This window comes from Vespa velutina, chromosome 16 (genome assembly GCF_912470025.1).
Source record: "Vespa velutina chromosome 16, iVesVel2.1, whole genome shotgun sequence".
Classification (NCBI taxonomy): domain Eukaryota; kingdom Metazoa; phylum Arthropoda; class Insecta; order Hymenoptera; family Vespidae; genus Vespa; species Vespa velutina.
Genome location: NC_062203.1, coordinates 1,160,001 through 1,185,808, shown reverse-complemented (window position 1 = coordinate 1,185,808; position 25,808 = coordinate 1,160,001). Strand labels below are relative to the sequence as shown.

General features: G+C 28.3%; 5 protein-coding genes across 11 annotated transcripts in view; 3 read left to right on the top strand and 2 right to left on the bottom strand.

Moving 5' to 3' along the window:
• Positions 1–78: 78 nt before the first annotated feature.
• On the bottom strand, positions 79–3,059 carry LOC124954676 (translation factor GUF1 homolog, mitochondrial). Of its 2 annotated transcripts, none has more exons than XM_047507939.1 (7): positions 2,568–3,057; positions 1,609–2,421; positions 1,264–1,503; positions 918–1,183; positions 610–824; positions 329–541; positions 79–218 (listed from the first exon to the last, which is right to left on the bottom strand). In XM_047507939.1, the coding sequence occupies exons 1-7, from the start codon at positions 2,651–2,653 to the stop codon at positions 93–95; spliced, it is 1,959 nt and encodes a 652-aa protein (XP_047363895.1). In that variant the 5' UTR covers positions 2,654–3,057; the 3' UTR covers positions 79–92. The 2 variants fall into 2 exon arrangements, with proteins under 2 accessions (XP_047363895.1, XP_047363896.1); XM_047507940.1 differs by having other exon boundaries at positions 83–218; positions 315–541; positions 2,568–3,059.
• Positions 3,060–4,374: 1,315 nt separating this feature from the next.
• LOC124954675 (protein strawberry notch-like) lies at positions 4,375–12,268 on the top strand. 4 transcript variants are annotated; one of them, XR_007102613.1, is made up of 14 exons: positions 4,382–4,760; positions 5,278–5,368; positions 5,521–5,616; positions 5,760–5,984; positions 6,292–6,417; positions 6,507–6,647; positions 6,736–8,334; positions 8,409–8,847; positions 8,929–9,312; positions 9,487–10,053; positions 10,140–10,453; positions 10,553–10,677; positions 10,827–11,153; positions 11,241–12,268. XR_007102613.1 is itself a non-coding variant. In XM_047507936.1 (13 exons), exons 1-12 carry the CDS (start codon positions 4,758–4,760, stop codon positions 10,657–10,659), a joined length of 4,092 nt encoding a protein of 1,363 aa, XP_047363892.1. In that variant the 5' UTR covers positions 4,375–4,757; the 3' UTR covers positions 10,660–10,677; positions 10,827–12,268. The 4 variants fall into 4 exon arrangements, 3 of the variants coding, with proteins under 3 accessions (XP_047363892.1, XP_047363894.1, XP_047363893.1); XM_047507936.1 differs by having other exon boundaries at positions 4,375–4,760; positions 10,827–12,268; XM_047507938.1 differs by having other exon boundaries at positions 5,823–5,984; positions 10,827–12,268.
• A 281-nt stretch (positions 12,269–12,549) lies between these two features.
• On the top strand, positions 12,550–19,023 carry LOC124954677 (N-lysine methyltransferase KMT5A-A). Its single transcript, XM_047507941.1, has 7 exons — positions 12,550–15,189; positions 16,051–16,200; positions 16,875–17,050; positions 17,133–17,283; positions 17,398–17,750; positions 17,823–18,013; positions 18,171–19,023. Exons 2-7 carry the CDS (start codon positions 16,131–16,133, stop codon positions 18,379–18,381), a joined length of 1,152 nt encoding a protein of 383 aa, XP_047363897.1. The 5' UTR covers positions 12,550–15,189; positions 16,051–16,130; the 3' UTR covers positions 18,382–19,023.
• LOC124954678 (Golgi SNAP receptor complex member 1) lies at positions 13,856–15,655 on the bottom strand. Its single transcript, XM_047507942.1, has 5 exons — positions 15,384–15,655; positions 14,975–15,150; positions 14,727–14,908; positions 14,550–14,618; positions 13,856–14,422 (listed from the first exon to the last, which is right to left on the bottom strand). Exons 1-5 carry the CDS (start codon positions 15,415–15,417, stop codon positions 14,185–14,187), a joined length of 699 nt encoding a protein of 232 aa, XP_047363898.1. The 5' UTR covers positions 15,418–15,655; the 3' UTR covers positions 13,856–14,184.
• A 1,416-nt stretch (positions 19,024–20,439) lies between the features above and the next one.
• LOC124954773 (heat shock factor protein-like) overlaps positions 20,440–25,808 on the top strand; it is a 7,055-nt gene continuing 1,686 nt past the window's right edge. Inside the window, exons 1-10 of one of the 3 annotated variants that reach the window (XM_047508197.1) lie at positions 20,440–20,685; positions 20,935–21,043; positions 21,136–21,260; positions 21,422–21,757; positions 21,846–21,928; positions 22,034–22,228; positions 22,670–22,732; positions 23,761–24,309; positions 25,300–25,405; positions 25,580–25,676. In XM_047508197.1, the coding sequence (XP_047364153.1) occupies positions 20,581–20,685; positions 20,935–21,043; positions 21,136–21,260; positions 21,422–21,757; positions 21,846–21,928; positions 22,034–22,228; positions 22,670–22,732; positions 23,761–24,309; positions 25,300–25,405; positions 25,580–25,676 (1,768 nt within the window). In that variant the 5' untranslated portion in view covers positions 20,440–20,580. Of the gene's footprint in view, positions 20,686–20,934; positions 21,044–21,135; positions 21,261–21,421; positions 21,758–21,845; positions 21,929–22,033; positions 22,229–22,669; positions 22,733–23,760; positions 24,310–25,299; positions 25,424–25,579; positions 25,677–25,808 lie in introns of all 3 variants that reach the window. The other 2 variants (XM_047508196.1, XM_047508198.1) reach the window with 2 other exon arrangements.

The window sequence follows — 25,808 nt, the reverse complement described above, 5'->3', positions numbered from 1 at the left end:
TTTTTTGTTCAAAGTAAGAATCATATATATATATATATATATATATATATATATATATATATATATATATATATATATATATGCACGGTAAATTATCGTTTGAGTACATTTATAAATGTTTCTCGTGGCAAGGAAATATTTCCGATCATGCGCATTTTGATCTTTCCCTGTTTTTGTTTTGCCAATAATTTCATCCTTCTGGTAACATCACCTCCATACTAAAAAAGTATATATATATATACATACACATACATAGTTTTTTTTTATACAATTTACATTAAAATTTTTCTTTATAGCAAATGAAATATAGCTACATGTGATTTTTTACCAATTTTGCAGTAACATCCTTTCTATATGCTTTCAAATTCTCCCTTGCAAGTATCTTACTTCCAACTGTTGCTTGAATTGATATTTCAAATAATTGTCGTGGAATAATATTCAAAAGTTTACTACACATTCTTTTTCCCACTTCTCTTGCTTTAGTACAGTGTACAATTGTACTTAATTCTTCTACAATATTACTATTTAAGAGAATATTTAACTGTAAGAAAAAAAGGTAACACCAATTATTGAATGTGAATATATTAAATTAAAGATTGTGCCTTTTACCTTCACAATTTCAGAAGGATGATATCCATTATCTTCATAATCAAAGCTAGCATATCCAGAAGTAATGGTTTTCAATGTATCGTGAAAATCAAGGACCACTTCGTTTAATGGCATTACAAATTTTAATAATGTTCTATTATTTCCAATAGTTTGGGAATATTGTTCGATCCCACGTTTTTCAAGACACAATGAAATTACCGGTCCTATATACTTATCTATTTTAACATATATATATATTAATATATACCAATAATAGTAGACATTAAATTACGATTAATTATTATATTGTTATTTAGAAAAAGATATACCTGGTGTTATAATAGTACTAATGATCATTGGCTCATAATATTCTACAGTAATTTGTTTGTCAGGATAATCAACAGGATTATTGAAGGCAATCATATCTCCTTTATATCGTACTATATTTTTATGTCCTTTAATTTTGGCTTTATATGTAACACCAGGTGCTGTAACTATTGGTTCTGTACCATATTCCTGTTCCAACCTCTGTATAAATACTTCCATGTGCAAAAGTCCTAAAAATCCAGCTCGCCAGCCACGTCCAAGTGCAGCACTAGAACAATATTATTATTAATTAATAATTATGTATACAATTGTTTTATTATATTTTTCAATTATGAAAATAATCAATACCTAGAATTTGATACAACTTCAACAGCACTATCATTTAAAATAAGTTTATCAATCGCATTTTGTAATGTAAAAAAGTGTGATTGATCTATAGGATACACTCCAGCAAATACCATTGGTTTTATTGCTGTAAATCCGCCTAATGATTCTACAGGGTGACCTTTTCTATATAAAGTATCCCCAATATGTGCTTCTTTAGAAGATCTCATATTACATTTTATACTTCCAACTTCTCCTGCAAATCTGCAATTTATTTTAATTATAATTATAAGTATATATTTTAATTATAATTATATGTAATATATTTAAGCATACAAAAAATACACATATATAAAATCTTATACTCACAAAGTTTTAACAAGTTCTTCCTCAGGTCTTAAAAGTGCTAATTCTTTAATTTCATAAGATTTTTTGTTAGTAAAGGATGTAATATGTTCGCCAACAGATAAAGTTCCATCCTTCACATATATTAAGGAAACAGCTCCTTTATATTTGTCATACCAGCTATCAAATATTAAACCACGAAATGGTAAATTCCTATCTACAAGTGGAGGTGGAAGCCTTTTGAGTACAGCTTGTAATAATTCATCAACACCTGTTCCTAATTTAGCAGATATTTTTAATATATCTTTTTCATTTATATCAAATAATGTTTTTAACTGATTCTTTACTCTTTCTGGATCTGCAGTTGGCAAATCTATTTTATTTATTACTGGTATTACTACAAGTTCTCTTTTAATAGCTAAATAAAAATTTGCAACAGTTTGCGCTTGTACTCCATCATTTGCATCTACTAATAATATGACACCTTGACAAGCTGATAATGAACGATATACCTCGGATGAGAAATCTACATGACCTGGAGTATCTATCAAATTTAAAAGATAATTTTGTCCTTTATATGAATACGTAAGGGAAGCTGTTTGAGCTTTAACCGTAATTCCACGTTCCTTTTCTACTTGCAATGTATCTAATACTTGTTTTCCTGAATTCCTCTTTATAGCACCAGTAATTTCTAAAAGTCTATCAGCAAGGGTACTTTTACCATGATCAACATGGGCTATTATACTAAAATTGCGGATATTTTCAATTGGTATTTCATAAATTTTTTCAACATTCTCATTTGTACTGTATGTTTGTTTTTGCATATATAGACATTTTCTAAAAGAGTATATTATCATAAGTAACAAAGTCTGATAGTTTAAATAAATTAATAATATTTTTCTCAATTTATTTATATATAATAGATCAAATATTATTAATAATAAATAACACATAATTAACTTTACTTTATAACCTATACTTACGTTCCATGTTTTATTTTATATGTATTATTGAAAACATAATTAATTTGTATCCTATTTAAACGTTTTATAAGATTACGGAATACCATTATATAATATAAAATAAATATACATATATATATATATTTATATTATTTAATTTAAATTACTATCAAATTCCATAGTACGAAAAGTCTATGTTAACATTCTAATAGGTTAAGGAACATTCTTTTTCTCTATTATTCATTTAATAAAATCTTCTGTTTTAATTAAAAAGAAAACTTTTTCTTAAAAGGACATATAATTCTTTGTTTATAATATTAATATTTATATAATTTTAATTAATTTATTGGAATCTGACTGTTACTAATCTAACAATTTAAATGAACTTGTATTGTTTGTATATATACTATGTGTATTCGTTATTTTTCATTGTTATTATTATTTTGTTAATTTTTATTTTTTGTTTAGCACTATGACTCTACTTATGTTCTATAAAGTCTACAAATATTTTAACATTTGCCTTATATTGCGTAACTCTATGCAACTTCATGCAATTTTTATATCGTTTGTAGTCGCATCATTTTTAATATAAAATGCAAAATGTACGGCTCAATAAAGTTGCATTATACAAAATATATAAATGCGAAGACGTATATGTATGTATGTATGTATGAGGTATGTTGATGTTGTGTGTAATGGTGTATGTATGTATGTATATATATATATATATATATATATATAAAACTTAGAAAATGATAAAGAAATTATTTAACAGTTTTAAATTAGAGCGCGCATAAATGTGATTCCATATTTCACCACAATGTGGCGTTGTCAGCGGCGCGAAGCTCGGATCGATCGTATTAGAGCGATACATTTTTTTAAATAGATTAAGAGCTGTAGTCCTGTAATACAATATATACTTTAATTATTTTGGTACGTGTATTATCTAGAAGTGTCTGATTTAGTATTAGAAAATTAAACAATTGTCAATTGATTTTACTGAAGAGTTATATACCAAGTTCGAGGTCGTACTCTTTTCTTTTTACCGCGTATACTTTAGATCGCCTAACGATTAGCGCTGCTCTGCAGCGACGTTGCCAGATCGTAATAGTCTCTTTCATTTGCGTGTGTATGACGCGCGTGCGGACAAATGATACTCAATATTCGCGCTTTATTTACTGTTCATTTGTGAAATCAACGAACACGTGTTTGAAAGAAAGTTAGAAGAATCAATCTACTTCCTTTATAATACCAACAATTATATTCGTAAGTCTTTAACGATCCGTTTATACGCAATAATGACTTGCATTACAAAGGCACAGAATTTGGTCGACAATATTGATGACATTGGAAAAAATTAATTTTAATGAAATGTAAAAATAGAATATTCATATAGATAGTAAGCTCATTACCTTAGGGAAAAATAATCAATATATTTATCCAGTAAATGCAAATAATATAGACCCAAAAGTTGGAACGCTATTGAATATTGTAACTCAAATTCGTGCCACCTCCAAAACACCTGTAAGTTTGATATATATTTAAATTTGTACAAATGTTCACAAAAAAAAAAAAAAATGTTAATTTCGTATTACATTTAGCACTATGCTAGATTTATTCTCGAATAAATTCTTATTCATTCGTCGTTATATGCTAATATTTTGCGAATATAAATATAAATGAAATATTAACTGAAAAAAAAAGATAGATTTTCTTCGATTGCGCGCCTTATTTTCTGTAAACTTGCTTTTCAAAAGATCTCTTTGTAAAAGTAGATTTGGCAACTGCGCTTAACAATGTTACGCAAGGCAGCTGTAGTCAGCGCGTGTGTTTTTGTATTTGCATCGTGATGCACCGTGGGCCGGGCAAAAACCAAGATGGCGGCAGCCGTGCTTGGCGATCGCGTTTAGAGTGAGCGCTTCGATGCATACCACAAAAAATGCTTCGGCCTAAGCGCACATTAAATTCAGGCATTGTGATTTCGTAGTCCGCACAATAAACGAGAAACTTGCCGTTCGACGAGTGATGCTTACTTGACGCGACATAAAGTAGGAACCCGTAACGAGGGAAAAAAAGTTTTCATCGTCTACTCTGTCAGAATTGCAGCTTCACGTTCGAAAGGAATATCTTCTAGGACGATCGTGTTCCTCATTGAAATCTCTTCCCTTTCTTTATCGAGACTGCAGGAAGGAAAAATAAATTTTTTCAATCATGGTAAGATGTTTCTTTTTTTTTATATTTTCATTGTTCCATTCGGAGCGACGCGCGCTTCTTATGCGTGCGTTTTCTTTTAATCTCCGCTTCGAGAGACAAACTAACCTAAGAACTTCTTGTATATCTTTTTTTATAAATAATTTTTTTGCGCATTTATTCTTCAGATTCTTTTTAACGGTTCATTTTTTATCTTTATCTTCTTATATTCTTTTTGCTTTAATATTTTCAAAAAATTTACATAAATTTACTACGAAAATAATTTCGCATTCTTTTTTTTCTATCTAAATATTTAAATAATCCATTATATGTTAATGATAAGTAAGCTTTTTTCTTTTTTAAAGTCGTATCTATATATAAAAGATTTTCTTGTTCTTCATCAAAAATTAATATTTCATAAAAATTAATGATTTTGTTGAAAAAAAAAATACTCTTTGTTTAATTTTATTAATAATATAAATATTTCATCGGAATGATCTATTCGTTTCTTCTATAATTACTACGTGATATATGCATTTAGGCAACAAAGAGATATAAAGAAACAATGAGTGATGATACAAGTGGTAGTGATTTCGACGATGATGAGGATCCTGATAAAATTGAAGTACCTGGTAAGTCTCTTTGTATTCATAATTTATACGTTATTAAATTCATAATGACGATATAACGATATAATATAATGCTATGTATTATTTATTAGTCAAAAATTATATTAGTCAAAAACAAATATAATTATTTAATGTTATATACTAATTTTTAATAGGTGGCGGTAAAGATCTTGCAACAGCTGCTGGTATAGCAAATATTAAAGAAGAAAAACCTGCGGAAGCACCATCTAATGCCACGAATAAAGGACAAGGTACTATGAATTGTATATATGTTGTAATAAAAAAAAAATTCTTTATTATCTACATTTATATGTGTATATATATAGACTTGTTTCAATGAGTTACAAAAAGGTGTAGTGAACAGGGTATTACTTAAGTAATATTTATTTAACAGCATTAAATCAAAAACTTAGTAACAAAATACCAGGTGGATTAGTAACTAAAACTGTACCACCAGGATATGAAATGGTACGTGTAGGAGGATCACAAGGTACTCCGCCTAATTTTGTTGGTACCAACCAATTGAATCAGTTGGGTCAATTAGGAGCTGGTGGACCATATAACTTTCCAGGATTAGCAAGTCTTGCAGGATTCAATCCTGCAGCTTTTTTACAACAGAGTATGTTTATAATTAATATGTCTTCTGAGTTTGGATATTATATATTTTTTATTTAAATTCTTTCTTTTTCCATTTCCTTCCTTTGATTTCTTTTATAGCTTCCTTCTTTTACAAACATACTTGATATATGTATATATTAATTATGAGAATGTATCATAATTTTTTCTATATATATACTAATCTTGTATTTCTTTTTTCCATTATTTTATTAAATTATATAATTATTCAAATATGCATTTTGCTTTCGCACAAATCCTGTAGCTATTTTAACGTTTAAATCAATATTTTATTTGATAAAATATTGTAGGTATGGAAATGAATAATTTAATGGGAGGCTTTATGGGAATGGCTGGAATGAATATGGGTGTCAATCCATTTGTTCAATTTCTCAATCAAAGTGGGCTTCATCCAAATTGGCCTGCAGGTTTATCTGGTATTATTTACAAATTTTTTATATATATACATTAAGTTTTTCAAATTATTTTTCAATTTATTATAATCATAATAATATTTATTATTAAGGAAAAGCTGTATCACAATTATGGATGAATGCTGGTGATCCAACAAAAGTGGGTATGCAACCAACAATACCAGAAGAAGAAGAGGTAGATGATGAAGATATGGGTGTTGCTGAAACTTATGCAGATTATATGCCTACTAAATGTATGTTTTATTTCGCCATTAACGAGAAAAGTCTATTTGTATAAAAGATTAGAAACAGTTTTCTAATGAGTTTATTTAAAATGTATAGTAAAACGTGGGCGTAAACATCCAGATCCAGTTGTTGAAACAGCATCATTATCTAGTGTAGAACCTACGGATGTTTGGTATGAACTTTCTATACCCGAGGAAACAATACGATCTGGAGCTTTGTCGGCTCTTCAATTAGAATCCATAACTTATGCGTCCCAACAACATGAACATCTTTTACCGGACAGTACACGTGCTGGATTTCTTATTGGAGATGGAGCTGGTGTTGGTAAAGGACGAACTATAGCAGGCATTATATTTGAAAATTATTTAAAGGGTAGGAAACGTGCCATTTGGGTTTCCGTTTCCAATGATCTCAAATACGATGCCGAACGTGATTTAAAAGACATTGGAGCATCCAAAATCGAAGTACATGCTTTAAATAAGTTCAAATATGCAAAAATCTCTTCAGCTGTAAATGGTAATGTTAAGAAAGGTGTAATATTTAGTACATACTCTGCATTAATTGGTGAATCTTCTCAAAGTGGAGGTAAATACAAAAGTAGATTAAAACAATTGTTGCAATGGTGTGGAGAAGATTTTGACGGATTAATTATTTTTGACGAATGCCATCGTGCAAAAAATTTATGCCCTACCGGAAGTTCCAAACCTACCAAAACTGGTTTAACCGTATTAGAATTGCAAAATAAACTTCCTAAATCACGAGTGGTATATGCTAGTGCCACTGGCGCTTCTGAGCCTCGCAATATGGCCTATATGGTACGATTAGGTATGTGGGGCGAAGGAACTCCTTTTCCTGAATTCAATGATTTTATCACTGCGGTAGAAAAACGTGGAGTTGGTACAATGGAAATAGTAGCAATGGATATGAAATTACGAGGCATGTATATTGCTCGACAACTTAGTTTTCACGGGGTTGCTTTTAAAATCGAAGAAGTTCCTCTATCCAAGGACTTTACTAAAATATATGATCATTCGGTAAGATTGTGGGTAGAAGCAATGCAGAAATTCCAAGAAGCGGCCGAATTAATTGATGCTGAGAATCGCATGAAAAAAACTATGTGGGGCCAATTTTGGTCGTCTCATCAACGTTTCTTCAAGTATCTATGTATTGCAGCAAAAGTAAAGCACGCTGTTGCAGTAGCTCGAGAAGCTGTTAAATGCGGAAAATGTGTGGTTATCGGCTTGCAATCGACCGGTGAAGCACGCACTTTGGAACAATTGGAACGTGACGATGGAGAACTAAGTGATTTTGTTTCTACTGCTAAAGGAGTACTCCAGACGTTAGTGGAAAAACATTTTCCAGCGCCAGATCGTAATCGAATCCATCGGCTTCTTGGTTTGGATCTACCTAAAATGAATAAATCAGAAGGGGAAGATATAATTGATGGTGCAGGTGGATCTGCAGGAGGAAGTAAAAGGAAACCAGTGCGTCAAGCAGCCCAAAGAGCTTCAAAAAAAGTTCGAGCATGGTCTTCCGAAGAAGAGATAACTGATGAAGAAAAAAATGGTGATCATAGTTCTGGTTCTGAATTTAAATTGAGTGGAACTGAGAGTGAAGATGATCATCGAACTGACGAGGAAAGTAATATAAGTTCCGATTTCAATCCATTTTATAGTGATAGTGATTCTGATGTTGGTAAGAATACAACGCTTATTTATAATTGAATTAAATTGATGCAAACAAATATTACTATTTATATCTCTTCATAGATCCGTGGGACAGACGAAAGAAAAAAGGTGGTAAGAAACAAAAGAAACCAGCTAAGAAACGTTTAAGCACGCAAGACAAAATACAATCTATGCTTGCACATAAGACATCTAATAATAGGAATAAACGTAACGGAGATTCAGCAGTAAGCGGAAATCATGGTAATGCATCGTCTAATAATCAAGGACCACCTCGGGATGCTATTGAACGTGCTTGTAGCATGAAAGAAGAATTGTTAGCACAAATAGAGACCTTAGGTGAAAGATTACCACCGAATACGTTAGATCAATTAATCGACGAACTTGGTGGTCCGGAGAACGTCGCAGAAATGACTGGAAGAAAAGGTCGTGTTGTTCAAACGGAAGATGGTGCAATACAATATGAATCTAGATCTGAAGTCGACGTTCCATTAGAGACGCTTAACTTAACAGAAAAACAAAGGTAAACTTGTTATTTTTATTTATGAAAATTCATCTTCGTCCATCGATAAAAAATATATATTACTACTGTACGTTTTATTAGATTTATGGATGGTGAAAAGACAGTTGCAATTATTTCGGAAGCAGCTAGCAGTGGCATATCATTGCAAAGTGATAGACGTGCGAGAAATCAAATGCGTAGAGTACATATCACACTTGAACTACCATGGAGCGCAGATAGAGCAATACAACAATTTGGTCGAACACATCGTTCGAATCAAGTAAATGCTCCGGAATATATATTCCTGATTTCGGATCTTGCCGGAGAGAGACGATTTGCTTCGATTGTCGCGAAACGTCTTGAAAGTCTTGGCGCGTTAACACACGGAGATCGCAGAGCCACTGAAACGCGAGATCTTTCACAATTTAATATCGATAACAAGTATGGCCGATCTGCTCTTGAGGCAACAATGAAGACTATAATGGGGTTTGTTGTATTATGCTCTTGTGTTATATATATATATATATATATATATATATATATATATATATTTATATATATATATATATCCTTTTTATAAATGTAATCAATCGCATGTTTAATGTATATATGAAAATTATATTTATGTTTGAATTAACGAACTGTAAAATAAAATAATAGGTACGAGCCGCCATTGGTACCACCGCCACAAGACTATAATGGTGATTTTTTCAAAGATGTGGCGGACGCTCTAGTAGGAGTAGGACTAATTTGTAATAGCGAAAATATGCCAGGAGTTCTTACTTTGGACAAAGATTATAATAACATGTCTAAATTCTTAAATCGTATTCTTGGAATGCCAGTTGACTTGCAAAATCGATTATTCAAGTATTTTACCGATACTTTGAATGCTATTATCCTTCAAGCGAAGAAAACTGGACGTTTCGACATGGGTATTCTTGATCTTGGTACATCAGGAGAGAATGTTCGTAGAGTAAGACTTTATCGTTTCCTTCGGAAGCACGCAACTGGTAAAGCACCTACCGAATTACATGTTGTTCATGTTGAACGTGGTATGAGTTGGACCGAGGCAATGGACCAATGGTCCAAATTGACTGGTGCCAAGGAGGGATTTTACTTAAGCCATCAAATTCGAAATGGTAAACAAACAGCTATCCTAGCCGTTGCTGTCGATGGTGGTAAAAAGAAAAGTGAAAGTAAAAAAGATCAGTTATATATGGTTTATAGGTACAATATACTTTCGTTCATTTTAAATAAAGAATATAATGGTACATAACAAAAATAAAATGTTATCGATGTGTATGTGTTTGTAGGCCGAATACAGGATTACAATTACGTCAAGAATCATTAGGTGAATTAGAAAAGAAATACAAAAAGGTTTCGACCGAGGAAGCAGAGCCTCATTGGACGCAACAGTACGAAGCGTCTGTGGATACATGTTCACACGCTTATTGGCGTGGCAATTGTAAAAATGTCACTCTTGGTATGGAATGTGAAGTAGGGTTACGAAGACGGTCATATAATGTTTTAGCCGGTTCGGTTCTTAGCGTTTGGAGTCGCGTTGAAAGTGTACTTGCTGCACGATCTGGACATAATTCTAAGATGCAAGTTGTCCGACTAAGAACTGGTAAATTCTTTTCTGTAGTTGGAAAAAATCTAATCGAAATGACTTTACGCTTAATTGATTTCATTTAAATAAATATATACGTCAATTATATTATTGCAGATGAAGGTTTGAAAATTGTTGGAACTCTTATTCCGAAATCTTGTATGGAAACGTTACGTCAAGCGCTTTCGTCTGATGCAGAAAATACCGAAGAAATGACATTTTGAATTCATTAAGCACGTAAGGTATACATTATTCTTTTTTAATTTTATATCAAACAGTGATAATAATTATTGATATATATATATATATATATATTATTTAATTATTATGTTTAATTATTATTTAATTATTATATTTTCTATTGCAATAATTATTTGCATTTTTCGTATAGGTGAGGATAAAGCAACGTAAATAATAGTGTTATGTAAGCACTCAATGAATGGGGCATATAAAAAACATCGTGTAATTACGTTTATTTACACGATTTGGATTGACTACCATGGAACACTTATGTGTTGGGTAGATTAAACTGAACCCATCAGTGTTGTAATGTATTTTCGTCACAGATTTAGCATGACAAGTGAAATAAACGCTCGAAATAAGCTTTTCCGAGTTGATAGTCAAAGAACTGGAAAAAGGACTTGGTAGATTTTTCCTGTCATTATACATGTATTATTGAAAAGATATCTATCAAGTCCCGATGTAAACCTTCAAATAGGTAGAATCTTCTTTAATTTTAGTCGAAGACTATACTCGAGTCAAAAATTTATAATTATATAAAAATTTCTTTTTTATTTTTCGTTAGGAATGATAACATTTTAGATGGATCGTACCAACATGCATACGTAATATGTAGTAAATTATCATGTTTCATTTTTCATGATTATAATAAAAGAAAAACTGCTTATAAAAGTTATGCAGTAAAGAAAAATTGTATTTCTATGCAATAAGAAAAAATCTATTATTTAATCATCTGCAAAATGAGGATAAGACGTAAAAAAAACTTTCTATAGAGATTGATATAAAATGTTACGATCCAATCTATAATAAAAGTTCGACTGATTAGTGAGAATAGTCTATAAAGGGCTAGAGGAATAATACTAGAGCTGCATAACTATTTGGACGATTCATTTTTCACTCTTGGAGTATAGATGTATACTGCAGTTTTAAGTTTTATTTGATTGATAGGTCAAATCATTGATTAACACGAAAAAAAAAAAAAAAAAACATTATTGCTACCGTCGCTATAACTATTACTGTTATCACATTACTGCTATTACTATTAGCCGTAGATCTAGACTATAAAACTATTATCAATATTACTATAATGTAGGGAGACAAGGTAACGGTATTATTATAAGCGCCTTAGATTTTCCACATTTCATATAATTCAACACAAATTTGTTCTGCTTTATCTTTTTCGTTTAAATTAATATAATATATATATATATTTTTTATTAATTTTTAAATAACAGCTACAATGGATCTTTAATTATATTGACTATGTAGATGGAAAATAAAAAATGGCAAGTATATCTAGTCTCCCGACATGCTCCATCTATTAATACTGTTAGCATTAAAGAAAAATTAGATTGAAACAGTACATACGATGATATATTTATATTCAAAATCGAAATGCAGTCATGCAATTCATGCATGGAATAGATGTTTGTTCCTTCGTTTGTTTGTTTGTATGCCTGTGAGCGAGTTATGGATGGGTGCTGAGAACAAAATGGATATCGTATTCCATCTTCTCTTTACAAGAAAAAGTTTAGATTAAATGATGTAGAATATTTTAGAACCGTTAATAAAATCTTGAGTAGAATTCCGTAGCATATGCTGTAACAACGTGTGAAACAACACTTTATGTGCTATGATGTGAACAAAATTGATGGATATCGACACTTCCTTATATCCAGGGTTTCCCTTGCAGCAATGCATAATGTTAAAAGTAGCGCTTACAAAAGTTCTTCGTTTCTACGAATACACTATATATTGCATTTATAAACAAATAAGTACATGAAATACATGATATATATATATATATGATATATATACATATATATATATATATATATATATATATATATATATATATATATATATGTATGTATATATACACAGTAAAAAGGGCCAGCATCTTTTAATTTAACGAAAGTTCGCTAAAAAAAGAAAAAAATACGAAAATTTATTATTTTGAAATTTCAAAAAATATTCATATCAGGATACCATGATTGTAAGATACATAAATTTCTGATGCCGTATTACACGACTCCTATAGATAAAGACTCGAGATAGTGTGACTACGTGCAGAAAAATGTAAATATATATATTTAAAGTATATACACAAGAATTTTTTATTACCGGATATGTGCATCTTTATATTCAATATTTTTACAGTTCTTGTGCTTGAGTTCCTATTAAAAAAGTCGAAGTATAATTTATAAATGTGGTATTTAGTATACGTGGAAACAGATACTGCACTTATTGAAATGACTTCTTTCGTAGCGTGCTGTGTTTTCATGGGCTTATACATAGGAGAATCAATGAGCTATGTGTGTGAGAATGTGTGCATGCGTGTACACGTGCATATGAAGTGTCTCTTACATGTAAATCAATACATTATAAAACAAAACAAAAATATCAATGATTAATTTGGATATGAAGCCTGATAGTAATTCTATTGTATGAAATTATATCTGAACATCACTGTATACCATATTATTTATCTATCAGTATAAGAAATCATTTTGTAGTGAAATGTATCCTTTTAATTATTTAATAATTTGCTTATAGTATACCATCTCATTCTCTAAAATGACCGAATACGTTTTGAAGTACAGAAAGCTTTAAGAGTTAACAAAAAAATCTGACATTTCTATACCCTTACTTTAAAAATATATTATAGAGAGAGGTAGGTAACCAGAAATATTATTCAAGCAAAGCATATACATTTTCTTACATATTCGAACTATAATACAAAGATAAATTAATAATGAACAATCAAATACATTTATATATAAAAATTGTATAAAAGTAAAAAGATTGTTTATCATAACTCTAATCAACAGTTTAGATATATACTCATTGAGAGTATATTAAACGTAGTAATGACTTATTAATTCTGTTAAAATATGTTTTACTTATTTGATAATGAGACTATGTATCTATATGAGACTATATATTAGTAAAAAAAAATCCATTACATTTTTTAGCAACAAATCGACAGATATGTAACTTAGAAAATATATTTACAAATTGCATACAATATTATAACTTCAAATTCTAACTTTATATCATATTTTCTCTTAAATTTGTATCTGTAATAAGGATTATTTTAGAATATTGTATATCCTGTCTCATAGGATTTCAATATAATTTAGTACATGGATAATATACAAAAGATATACAAATTGAATAATCATGTTAGAACCCATAATATTTATTTTTAACATTTATTAATTTCATATACTAGTCATTGAAAGTGAATCGCAAAGTTTGTGTAACGATACACATTTAATACATTTGGTATAAAAAAAACTGTACAATGCAATAATTTTGCCAATGTAATTATTGATCATAAATCCATTCATACTGACTTTCATTCATAGGAGCATACTTACTATTTTCATGTAATTTATGCATGTTAATAACTATTATATCGCTATTTCTGCCATCTGTTTACATATGTTTCCTTAATGGAAATAACTTCTAATAAAAGTGGAAGTATTTTCTTATGCATTTATAATTCAGTGAAATGCATATAAGAGCATAAGGAACGTGCAAAATCCTATGATAACTCCAAGAATTAAAGAATCTCGTCTCTTCCTTAAATTTATTCTTTGTAATAGACTACTCACTGCTGGGAATCGATTAGAAATGTCATTAAATCTAGTCTGTATACGTTTGAAAGCTTGTCTTTGAGTAATTAAATGTTCTCGCGTTTCCATTGCTATACTTATTTGATCATTAATTAAACGATCAGAGCTAAAAGTTGAAATAATTTAGTAAAACTTTCATAATGATACAAGAAATATAAATATGAGTGTAATAAATTCATCACTATTATGTAGCATATATGTATGTAGATCTAATTGAGTTTGTATTTACTTACTTATGAATATGTTGATTTTCTTTCAAATACATTTCTCTACGGTTTAATCCAGTTGTGGTTTTATAATTGCTAAAAAAAAGATGAGGGTATCATACAAAAGGCATTTATACCAAACATATTCATAGAAGAAAAAAAAAAAAAAAAAAAAAAAAAAACAATGTATTTTATATAACATACTCAATTTCCTTGCGCACGTTACCCAAAAGGTCTTCACGATCCTTTCTTATAGCAAAATTATTCCTAATTTTATTAAATTCCAGTTTATAATCTTTTAATATTTCTTTATGACGTTGCATTGTATGTAACATAGCTGCTCCATTTGGTTGCAATTCACTCATTTTCTCGTTAACAGTAAATAACTAAAAATTAAATATTTAGAATAGGATAAAACTGTATAATATATAGGAAAATAATGAATTGCTTACTTTAGATAATAACGTTTCTATCTCCAAGGCCATATTCTCAAACACATGTTCTTCATCTAAAAGTGGAACTTCATCTGGTGTAACATTTTTAGAATGTGTATTTACGCCTAACTTACTAAATGCTACAAGTTTTGCATCAATTTCATTTTCCAAGTGTCTCGCCTGCTTTCTTAAATCTATAAATGGATTTTCTTTTGTTGTAAAAACTTATTACGGTAAGTTATTAAAATAATAAAGAATTCAACGTATAATAACATACAAGATACATAAATATATTGCTAACAAAGTACAAAACGCAATATTGTAATTTATCATTTTGGTTTATGTCACCTTATATATAATTATCTATATGTAATATGTATATATATGTGTGACATGTGATTGTGTACTTAATTACTAATAAGAATACCTTCCCAATCAACTGCATCTAAAGTGCTAGCCATTTGTTTTTCGAATTATAACCACAATGTTTTACAACACATGCCACATTATCCACACATATTTACTTGTTAATTCTTTTTATAAAAGATGTATAATTGTACACGATATATGAGATATATCTATATCACGGAATAAACAACACTTATTGCAAATTTAATGCAATTTCGTTTGACGTTTTTTCGGTATACGCGGTTATGAAAAATCATCATTTCTTAGTATCATATAGTACGATCTGGTGGCAATGCACGGAACCAATTCCTACCATTAAAAATCACAATCGGTATTATCGTGAACCATATAATATGACTTATATATATCGGAAGTAAAGAACTTCATTCGACTTCCGGTGATTTATAAAAGTATCATAACGTATAATAAAACTAATATTCGAAAATATTTAAATTATTTTTTATTTGTCATTATATATTTTATATATCTAGATATAATGGTAGATACACAGTTTCATGTACGATATTTCATTGAAAATTTAAAATTGGCGCCTTTATTGGCGTCTAGTTCCTTCTAACATTGCCGTTAGCAAATAACCAGTCCTAGCTTAATATTTCGTGTATGTATGGTAAATGTACGTATGGCGTATGTATATACACATAGATGATACATCTATAAATCTACAGTTTGTAGGAAGTGTGAGAGCTCCGAAGCGGATTGTGAACGTCCATTCTATGAGTGTTGTAGCTGTAGAAAGAATTTTTCTATGAGAAAATCAAATCAGGAGATTGCAGATCGTATTAAAAAATCCGGCGATAATATGGTGAAAGGTAGAGGTATGTTTTTAAAATCTTCATTAATAGTTTCACTTAAGATTTGACAGTAAATGCCAGGTTATGTTTTCATAGATTTGACTTATACTCGCACCATTTTGAATTTCATCCTAGATATTAATGCTCGTAGTTTTCTCTAGTCTGTAATTAATTATTTTATAAGGCATTAGAAAATAATGTTATACTGTGCGATCTTTAATTATTTCAATTCATAATGATCACCAGTTTCTAAATTTTATATAATTTAGATGAATAATGCTTTTATTTATAAAAATAATTTGAAGATTATTATTATGATCTATACCATTTCCTTATGTGTCATTTTATATAAACAAATTATAGCGTATAGTTATTTTTAAATAATTATTGTTATAATTAAACATTTTAATAGTCGTAACAAATTATATTATAATACATTATATGATTATAATATTGAATAATATTCTATATTAAATTATTATATATTAATAATAAAAATCTATATATCTTTAAAAAATGCTATTATATTTTATTTATTTTCACTTGATATATTCAAGTATTTTTATACGTAGATTTATAAAACAACTTATTTTTACAATTAATTGATAAATATAAATCAAATAAAATATTTTAATAAAATCTAGTTTTTTTTATATAATATAAAATTAACATATATATTTGTATTAAAAAATTTTTAGTTCGTACTCGGAATATATCAGCCGTAACATCTGGCAAAGAAATTATTCCACTAATGAAGAAAGAAACAAATACAAATGGCTTTAAGAGAAGACAACGTAATGCTCTCAATGGAATGCAGTCAATTTCTAATGAACAAGTGTCTTCTGCATGTATAACTGCCTTCTTTCCTATAAAGGTACTCAATTTTGTTTTATGTAATAACTATATTATAAAACTTTAATTCATTATAGTTATTTTGTTTGTACATACGTATGTAGGTTGCAAATATTACAAATGTAAATACTACTAAGGAATCTTCCAAGGATGTAGATGTAATGACAGGGCATTGTTTTCTTACCAAAGAAGAAACCATATCTATAAGTGTTGTAGAAGAGATTGTATCAGATGTAGGAGAATTTAAAACGGATGGTATTTGTCCATTCTATAAATTTTCAAAACAGTTATATAATAAGAAATGAAACAATATTTTTATAAAATTATCTTTTAATTTATAATACATTATTTCTTTATAAATACGCATAGAAACACCTGTAGCAGTACCAATCCATGGGCCTTCAACACCACATAGAATAAATATGCCAAATAGTCATATAGAAGAAACTGATAGTAGAGACATAATTAATGGAAGAAATAAAGGACTTGTTGCCTCATGTACTCCCTCGCAACACCTCGCACGCCAACCTGCTCGTAGAAAATTGATTCAGAATAATACTCAACGTTCAGTGCATCCATCTGTTATAGAAAGTACAAATCATACACTTGCAGAATATTTTCCAGTACGTCGAAGTGTGAGAAAATCTAAGAAAGCTGTATTAGAAGAAAAGCAAAGAGACATAGAAGCAAAAGTCTTGCAACAAGTTGAGGAAGGTTTAGAAGTGAGCATAAAATAAAATTAAGAAAAACATCTTTTATGAATAGTTATATAACTTTATATAATTAATGCTTAGGTCAGATATTTTCCTGGTAAAGGACGCGGGGTTGTGACTACACGTCCCTTTATGAAAGGAGAATTTGTAGTAGAATATATTGGTGAATTAATTGATCAAGTTATAGCAAAGAAACGTGAGAAAATCTATGCACAAGATCAAAATGCAGGATGTTATATGTATTATTTCCAGCATCGTAATCATCAGTATTGGTATGTATATTTGATTTGTACAATATAACAATTATTTTAATGAATTTAATATATGTTATCATCATAATATTACAATTTTAACTTTTATAAATTCTGACTATAGTTCTGAATATAGTTCATTGGTAAATTTATCATGACAACACTTAAATATTTGTAGTGTTGATGCTACAGCAGAAACAAATAAGTTGGGGAGGTTGGTAAATCATTCCAGAAATGGAAATTTAATTGCTAGGATCGTTGAAGTGGAATCAACACCACATTTAGTACTTACAGCAAAAGAAGATATACCGATTGGTGTAGAAGTTGCATATGATTATGGTGATCGAAGTCGAGAAGCTATTCGTCATCATCCATGGTTGGCTTTATAGCACTTTAAAATTACATTTTATATTGTAACAATGTATTGATAACGATCTATGTTGTTACTTCCACAAAATAACTTATTATCCCATGTAGTATATATTTTCAATGCCTGACTATGTGCTGCATTTATGCAGTATATTAGTATACGAAGTATGCTTATGTATTAGGTCGTGTATTGATTTAGGAAAAAATGCATTATTACAAGACATCTACTATGAATTGCATAATTTAAATATAACTCTAATATTTTTTTTTTTTAAACTGCTATCAACAAATTATATTATCTTAATGAACTAAAACATTATCTAGTTGAGGCATCTTATGACGAATATGAAAATGGTTATAAGATAATATAATCTTTGAAAAAAGTTGTTGATATATGTGTCTTTCACTTTAGCTATGATCATGCTTAATTTTCAAAAGTATTTATATATTGAAATAAATTCAGTTATTTTCTTTTGTGAGTTAATGTTGGCAAAAAATATTAAGTTATATATTTGATACAATTATAATTAGATTAGGTTCAACTATATAAATATTGCACAAAGATGTATTAAATTAAAAAATGATTCTAAGCAGTATATCATTTTACGACTATGCAATTTTTTATTGTAATCATATGATCTTAATATATGAAATGTCCATGATTTTCATAAAGTATTACATTTCACATAATTTCATTCATCAATATTTAAAAAGAAAAATTTTTCAGAAATTATTTATTGCAATTTTCGTAAAATTAAAAAATAATGTATAGTTTTAGAATTATAAAATTTAGTGACTGATTAAAATATTTTATGTAAAGCTGTATTCAAATAATACTTAAAAAAAAAAAGAAAAAAAAAAAAAAAGAAAAAAAAGAAACATTAATTTAGGATTTTGTTAATGTTCAACTATATATATATATATATTAAATATACAGTTATTTTGTAGAGAATTAAATGAAAAATTCTGTAGATTTATATAGATTTATTACAATAAGCAACATTTTTTATACGTATTTCTTATACAAAGTTATAATTTTGATTTTGCTTTATACATGCCATAATCAACCAAAAAATGATACTTGTATTTGATATTTAAAATTTAATGTTTCTCTAAAACAAGATCTGTCAATAATCCTTATTAGTTTCAAATTAAGAATAAAGGATGCATAAGTTTATCCTACTTTTTACTTAAATATTAATTATTACAGATAGAAACACATTGTATAAAGTCATGCAATGTAAGTTTAATATAAAATAAATTTAGTAATAGAAATGTGGTATTTCTCTAATACAGAATTTCTCAAAAATGTAGAATAAATATGAATAATTATATTTTTTAGGTGTTATTTTATTGTTAAAATATTGAAAAATTTCTTCTATTTATCATGTCCCATGCTGCCTTTTTCACATTGTGTATTAAAATAATATAAAAATAAAGTATTCATGAATAATATTAATTACTTAATACTTCTTTCATTTTTTATTTTGTAATGTTTCGATCTGTAATTCTTGAAATTTAACCATTTTAAAATAAGTGCAAAGTAGTTAAAAATATGCATTCTAATTATATAATACGAATTTTATTTAACCGCCAATTTCAAACTTGGAAGTTTTATAATGGAAGAATGTCAACTTAGTGTCAATTTTTTGATCACGGTAACTTTCCGCTAGATAAGTGAACGACCTATTAGATGTATTTGTTATTCTTTTTATTAATGGTCAAAGTCCTTTCTTTCAGTTATTGAATTACTTGTCTTCCATTGGTTATACTATTACTATACTTTTCTGATTGGTTATTATTAAATGTAACAATTTCTTACTTTTTGATTTCAGCCAATAGGATTGCAATAATATCTTACATAGTTGATTTTTCATTGGCTATATTTTACATGCTCTATAGAAATAAAATACTATCAATTAATAATTAAATTCTTTATCAATTCCGTAAAATATAACAAATAGAATAAATACATTTGTGCACCAATATAACTATCTTAATAATACGATTGAATATAAGAATGTATTTTCATTCGGGAAGTCCCTATTGTCGCTTATTAAAGTAGTTTACCCTCTTCACCCCACCTTTTACTAAATGCTTATAGCAGAATAACATCGTCAGTGGTCAGCCATTATTGTGAGATATAAAGTTGTTCCATATTTGTTAATATAGAAGTATATAAAAATATTAATTGTTTGTGATTTGAGTTTATTATAAAAATGCATACAATACCAGAATTAGGTACAAGCGTACCTGCCTTTCTTGCAAAACTTTGGAAACTAGTTGAAGATCCTGAGACCGACGACCTTATTTGTTGGTCACCTGTAAGTCGCCGATTTATTTATTATTAATAAATATTAATTCTTTTAAGATTTACAACATCGTTACTATATTTTAAATACAATATATGTTTAACAACAACTTGTACAATCATTTTCTTTACCGGTCCTTTTTTTATCTCTTTCCGTAAATAGTTTAATCAACGTAACGTAAGCTTAACGTTGATTTCCATCGTATATATTTTTAATTATATTGTCATCATTAAGTAATGTAAATTTATATTTTTTATTTAGAATGGACGAAGCTTTTTTATTCGAAATCAGGCACAATTCGCCAGAGAATTATTACCACATTATTACAAACATAATAATATGGCTAGCTTTGTGCGGCAATTAAATATGTGTATGTATAAAAATATATATTTCTATATGTAATATATTCTAAATTTAACATTAACTTTATAATTAAACATCATACACTTTATTTTATTTTAGATGGATTTCATAAGAAAGTTTCTGTAGAATTAGGCGGTTTAAAATGTGATAGGGATGAAATGGAATTCGCACATCAATTTTTTTGTAAAGGTCATCCATATCTTGTTGAACATATTAAAAGAAAAGTAAGTTCATATTATTGACAATTATTTCTTTATTTAATACTAATCTACAATAATTTATAAAAGTGGTAGATGTTGCTTTTATTTTAAGTATGAAATTAGAAACTTGATATTTAAAAATTCACAATTTGCTTTATAATATATATATATATATATATATATAGATTGCATCAAGTAAAGGTCAAGATCCAGCTCTTACACCTATTAAGCCAGAATTAATGAATAAAATGTTAACAGAAGTAAGAAGTATGAGAGGTAGACAAGAACATTTAGATTCGCGATTGGGTGCTATGAAAAGAGAAAATGAAGCATTATGGAGAGAGCTTGCAATGCTTAGACAAAAACATTTAAAACAGCAACAAATTGTAAACAAATTAATCCATTTCCTTGTAACGCTAGTACAACCATCAAGAAGTGGTGGACTTTCTGTTAAGAGACGCTATCCATTAATGATAGATGATTCTAATCGTCAGCGTAATAAACAAAGTAAAATTTCAAAGGTATTTATGCGTATGTTTCCTTATGTTTAATGATTTTCTGAGATTTGAGTGTACAAATATATTTATATATTAATGGTTATATGTTTAGGCACAAACATCTCCAACAGGACCTGTTATTCATGAACTTGATTCTTCTGAACCAGATTTAGACTCTCAATACATAGTTGCTGAGTAGGTATTAATTTATTTTTATTGTAATTAATATAATAAAAATCTTGCGTAATATCTAAAATTGGAATAATTTTAAATATAAATAAATAAATTTTTGTAACATAGAATGTTAGAGAATCAGCAACATCCAGCAATAGAAAGTCCTGAACATCCCAATGATTCATCATTAGTAGATGATGACAGCATGGAAACTATACACTTAGTGGATAATGCGGTTCATCTTCAAAGAAATGATATTAGCTTGGTTAAGTCACAAGAGATAGATGCAAAGAAGAAACGACCCTGTAAGGGTAAAAAAAAGTAAGTACATAAATAATTTCGTAAAGAAATCACGTTATTAATCACAATATATAATTGTTGATCTATTAGTATTTTATAGGATACCATATAAACAATATTAAATAATATTTGTTTCCTACTTAATTACACTTTCCTGTTAATTTCGAATTATTATCATAATCATATGACTTATTATTAGTATTTGATGATGAGAATCATTATAAAACACTATATATATATAATTTATATAGTGTAATTATATACAATGCAATATTTAACTTTAAGTAACTTTTATCATTGATATATTACTTTGAACATATATCTATACATATAATCTTATTAGATTATAATTTGTTTATATTAGTGCATGATTACTGTCCAAGCCAATCTTATGTAGATTGTATAGCACGTTTCATACTTATTTCATTAATACTTATAATTATGCAATTTAAATATTATTAGGAGGAAAAACAAGGTGCCTGTCAAAATTTTGATCCCATCAACGGAGAATGGACAAGAGTCAAGGTTAACATTTTTCACTCGACATAATTTGGTGTTGGTGTTTTAAGTTATTTCTTTTTTTCTATTTTTTTTTTTTTTATTTTTTTTTATTTTATTTATTTTTTGTTTTTTATTTTTTTTATTTTTTTTCTTTTTTTTTTTTTTTTTTTTTTTTTTTTTTTATTTTTTCTTATTGAAAGAAACTCTAAGTTGGCTCATAAATATGCTTTCCATAAATTCTTTTTGCATGACTGTAGGGGTATCATAATGAAATAATTGTAAATGAATCTTTGGATATATCGAAATGAGATGTATTTTATTTTGTAGTATTTAAATCATTTCTCAGTAATATTATATTGATGAACTAGTGGAAATCACATATTTTGAAGTAATTAAGAGGCCAACATTTTTCTTTAAGTAAAAAAAAATGTTACTTTCAAAAGAAATAAAATTTAACAAAAATATAAGTATTAAGTAAATGTACATGATTTGTTGCTTCAGTGTTCTGCAATTACAAATTTGGGGCAGTAACATGATCAACAAATATGATGCCTTACATATATTGCATGAACAATGATTAGTTATCATGATTTAATTATTTGTGGCTGTAACTGGACATACATGCATATTTACACATTTACATGATACCATATTTTATCAAATTATGATTATATGTATATGACGTTGTAATAATTATATTTCTATACTATTTAAATACATCTTACATATATATATATATATATAGGTGGGGCAAGTTGATGTGAACAGACTTGTTAATTGATCTCATACTATGCTATGTATCTTCAGTCAGGAAATCAATCCTTTCTTAGGTTTAACATAATAATTTTGCTATTCTGTTAATTGAGTTAGAGACATTACATTTAAGATTTATCTTGCATGATACTAGTAATAAATCATTAAGCATACTTTTTCTTATATTTCTGCCAAATTTTCAAAATTAGACAACAGATACTAAAGAAAGAACATAAGGTATATCAGTCATATAAAAATCAAGATAATGAAGATTCGCATTAGGTTGTCTCACTTTTTAGGGAAGAAACACATTTGCTCGAAATACCCATTGAGGACTCTCCTGTGACGATTGCATTATTGGAGAATAATTCAGTCACTTCTAAACCAATACCAGTGGCGACTGTTCGTAGTTCCAAGTTAGCAGCTATGGCTGCTAACATGAGTAAATCCAATGAAGTTGAACCTGATGTTGATATTGAACCGTCAACTGAAGTAGACGACGATATTCAAGAAACTGACTCTTCTCTGGTGAAACTTGAAGACATATTAATTGTTCCCGAAATTATCAATAATAATAATATGGAGAATGATGAAAATGAAGAGAATAGCAATAACAGTTCCAATAGTCAATCTGCAAGGCTTAATAACGATTTCATGAATGTTAATCAGGAAGAAAATATCATAGATGAAGATAATCAGATTGTTGCAGATAAAAGTGAAGCATCAAATTTGTCGGAGCAACAAAAATATGGCTGCAATAAACCAGACAGAAGTGATTCAGTAGACTTATCTTTGAGTTGCGTCAATCCTTCAGGCGTACCTGATGCTAATTACAGGTTAGGAACAATGTAAGTTCAACATAGACCATGGGTAATGAGATCAAATGCAGTGTATTCTACTTAAATGTAGTGGAAATATTAATTCAGAAGATTGAGGTGGGAACAACCGATTTTTATACTTTATAATGATTGCATTAATCAAGTACAAGGAATTCTTTACATATAAATTAATATCAATAATTGGTTATAACATATATATGTGTGTATATTGCATGCACATATATATATGTACGTATACATCAAATGATAAAATTCAAAATTTTATTGTTTTTATAATATCCCATCGTTGTACGTCTCAGAAAAATTTGATCTTAACAAAGTATTATTTGAAAATCTTTTTACAAGTTTATTGCAGTCTGTCCGTATAAAAATTAGTATGTTATCGTGCATCTGTTGTCATCTATATTTTCGTATATGTTAGATTAAATTTTAAATGTAATTTTTCGTCTCATAAATGATAGTAAAAATACTTAATAACAACAGTATGTGCATCACTAATATAAGTTATTAAAAAAACAGAACTAATACTTAAGTCATATGTGTGAAACTATTAGAAATATTGTTTGCACAAGTAGTATGATTTATTGAAACACTTATATACAATATGTTCTACCTTTTTTAATTCTTAAAAAATAAGTTTTTTCTGAGACTTACTACATAAAAGGCATTACATACACTGCATATAAATGAGAAATAAATATTGAAATATTGGTATATACTAAGCTTATACCAATTGTAAAGTATAATAAATATTGGTATATTTCAAACTTTATACCAATTTATCATCCATTAAGAAATTTTGCTATTTACTTGTTTTTACATTGATTAGTTGGCAATATTGGTTTTATAAATTTACTTGTGCTTACATCTCTTCATATAAAGAATCATAATTTTCAGGTAACATTTAAACAATTTAGGAGCATCTATACAAACACGGATAAATTTGTGTGAATGGTGACATTTTTATGCATATTGATCTACTTTGAAAACTGTCTATAGGGAGGAAATGGATAATCATCTTGAATCAATGCAGACGGAATTGGACAATCTTCGAGATATCCTACGTGGTGAAGGATATAGTATTGATGCTAATACACTTCTTGGGGTAAATACACTTTTTGGGGTAAATATATTTCTTGGGATAAATATATTTCTTGGGGTAAATACACTATTTTTTGGGGTAAATACACTATTAAAAACCACAAGAAAAACATCATTCAATGTTAATAGAATACATTAGATTAGAGTCCAATTATTTTATAATTGCTTGTATTTTTAGTTATTTGGTGCAGAGGATTCTTCAATGTCATTTGGCATATCCGTTAATTCAGATTTGGATAGACATTGTGATAAAGAAGATGATGATCAATCTGCAGGTACGGTAATGCAATTACACTTTTTAATAATTTTATAGTTCGATTACTCTATTAATATTACCTGAATTTTTATACATATACAAGACAATATGTATGAGCATATGAATAGCATCATGTATGAATAGCATCAAA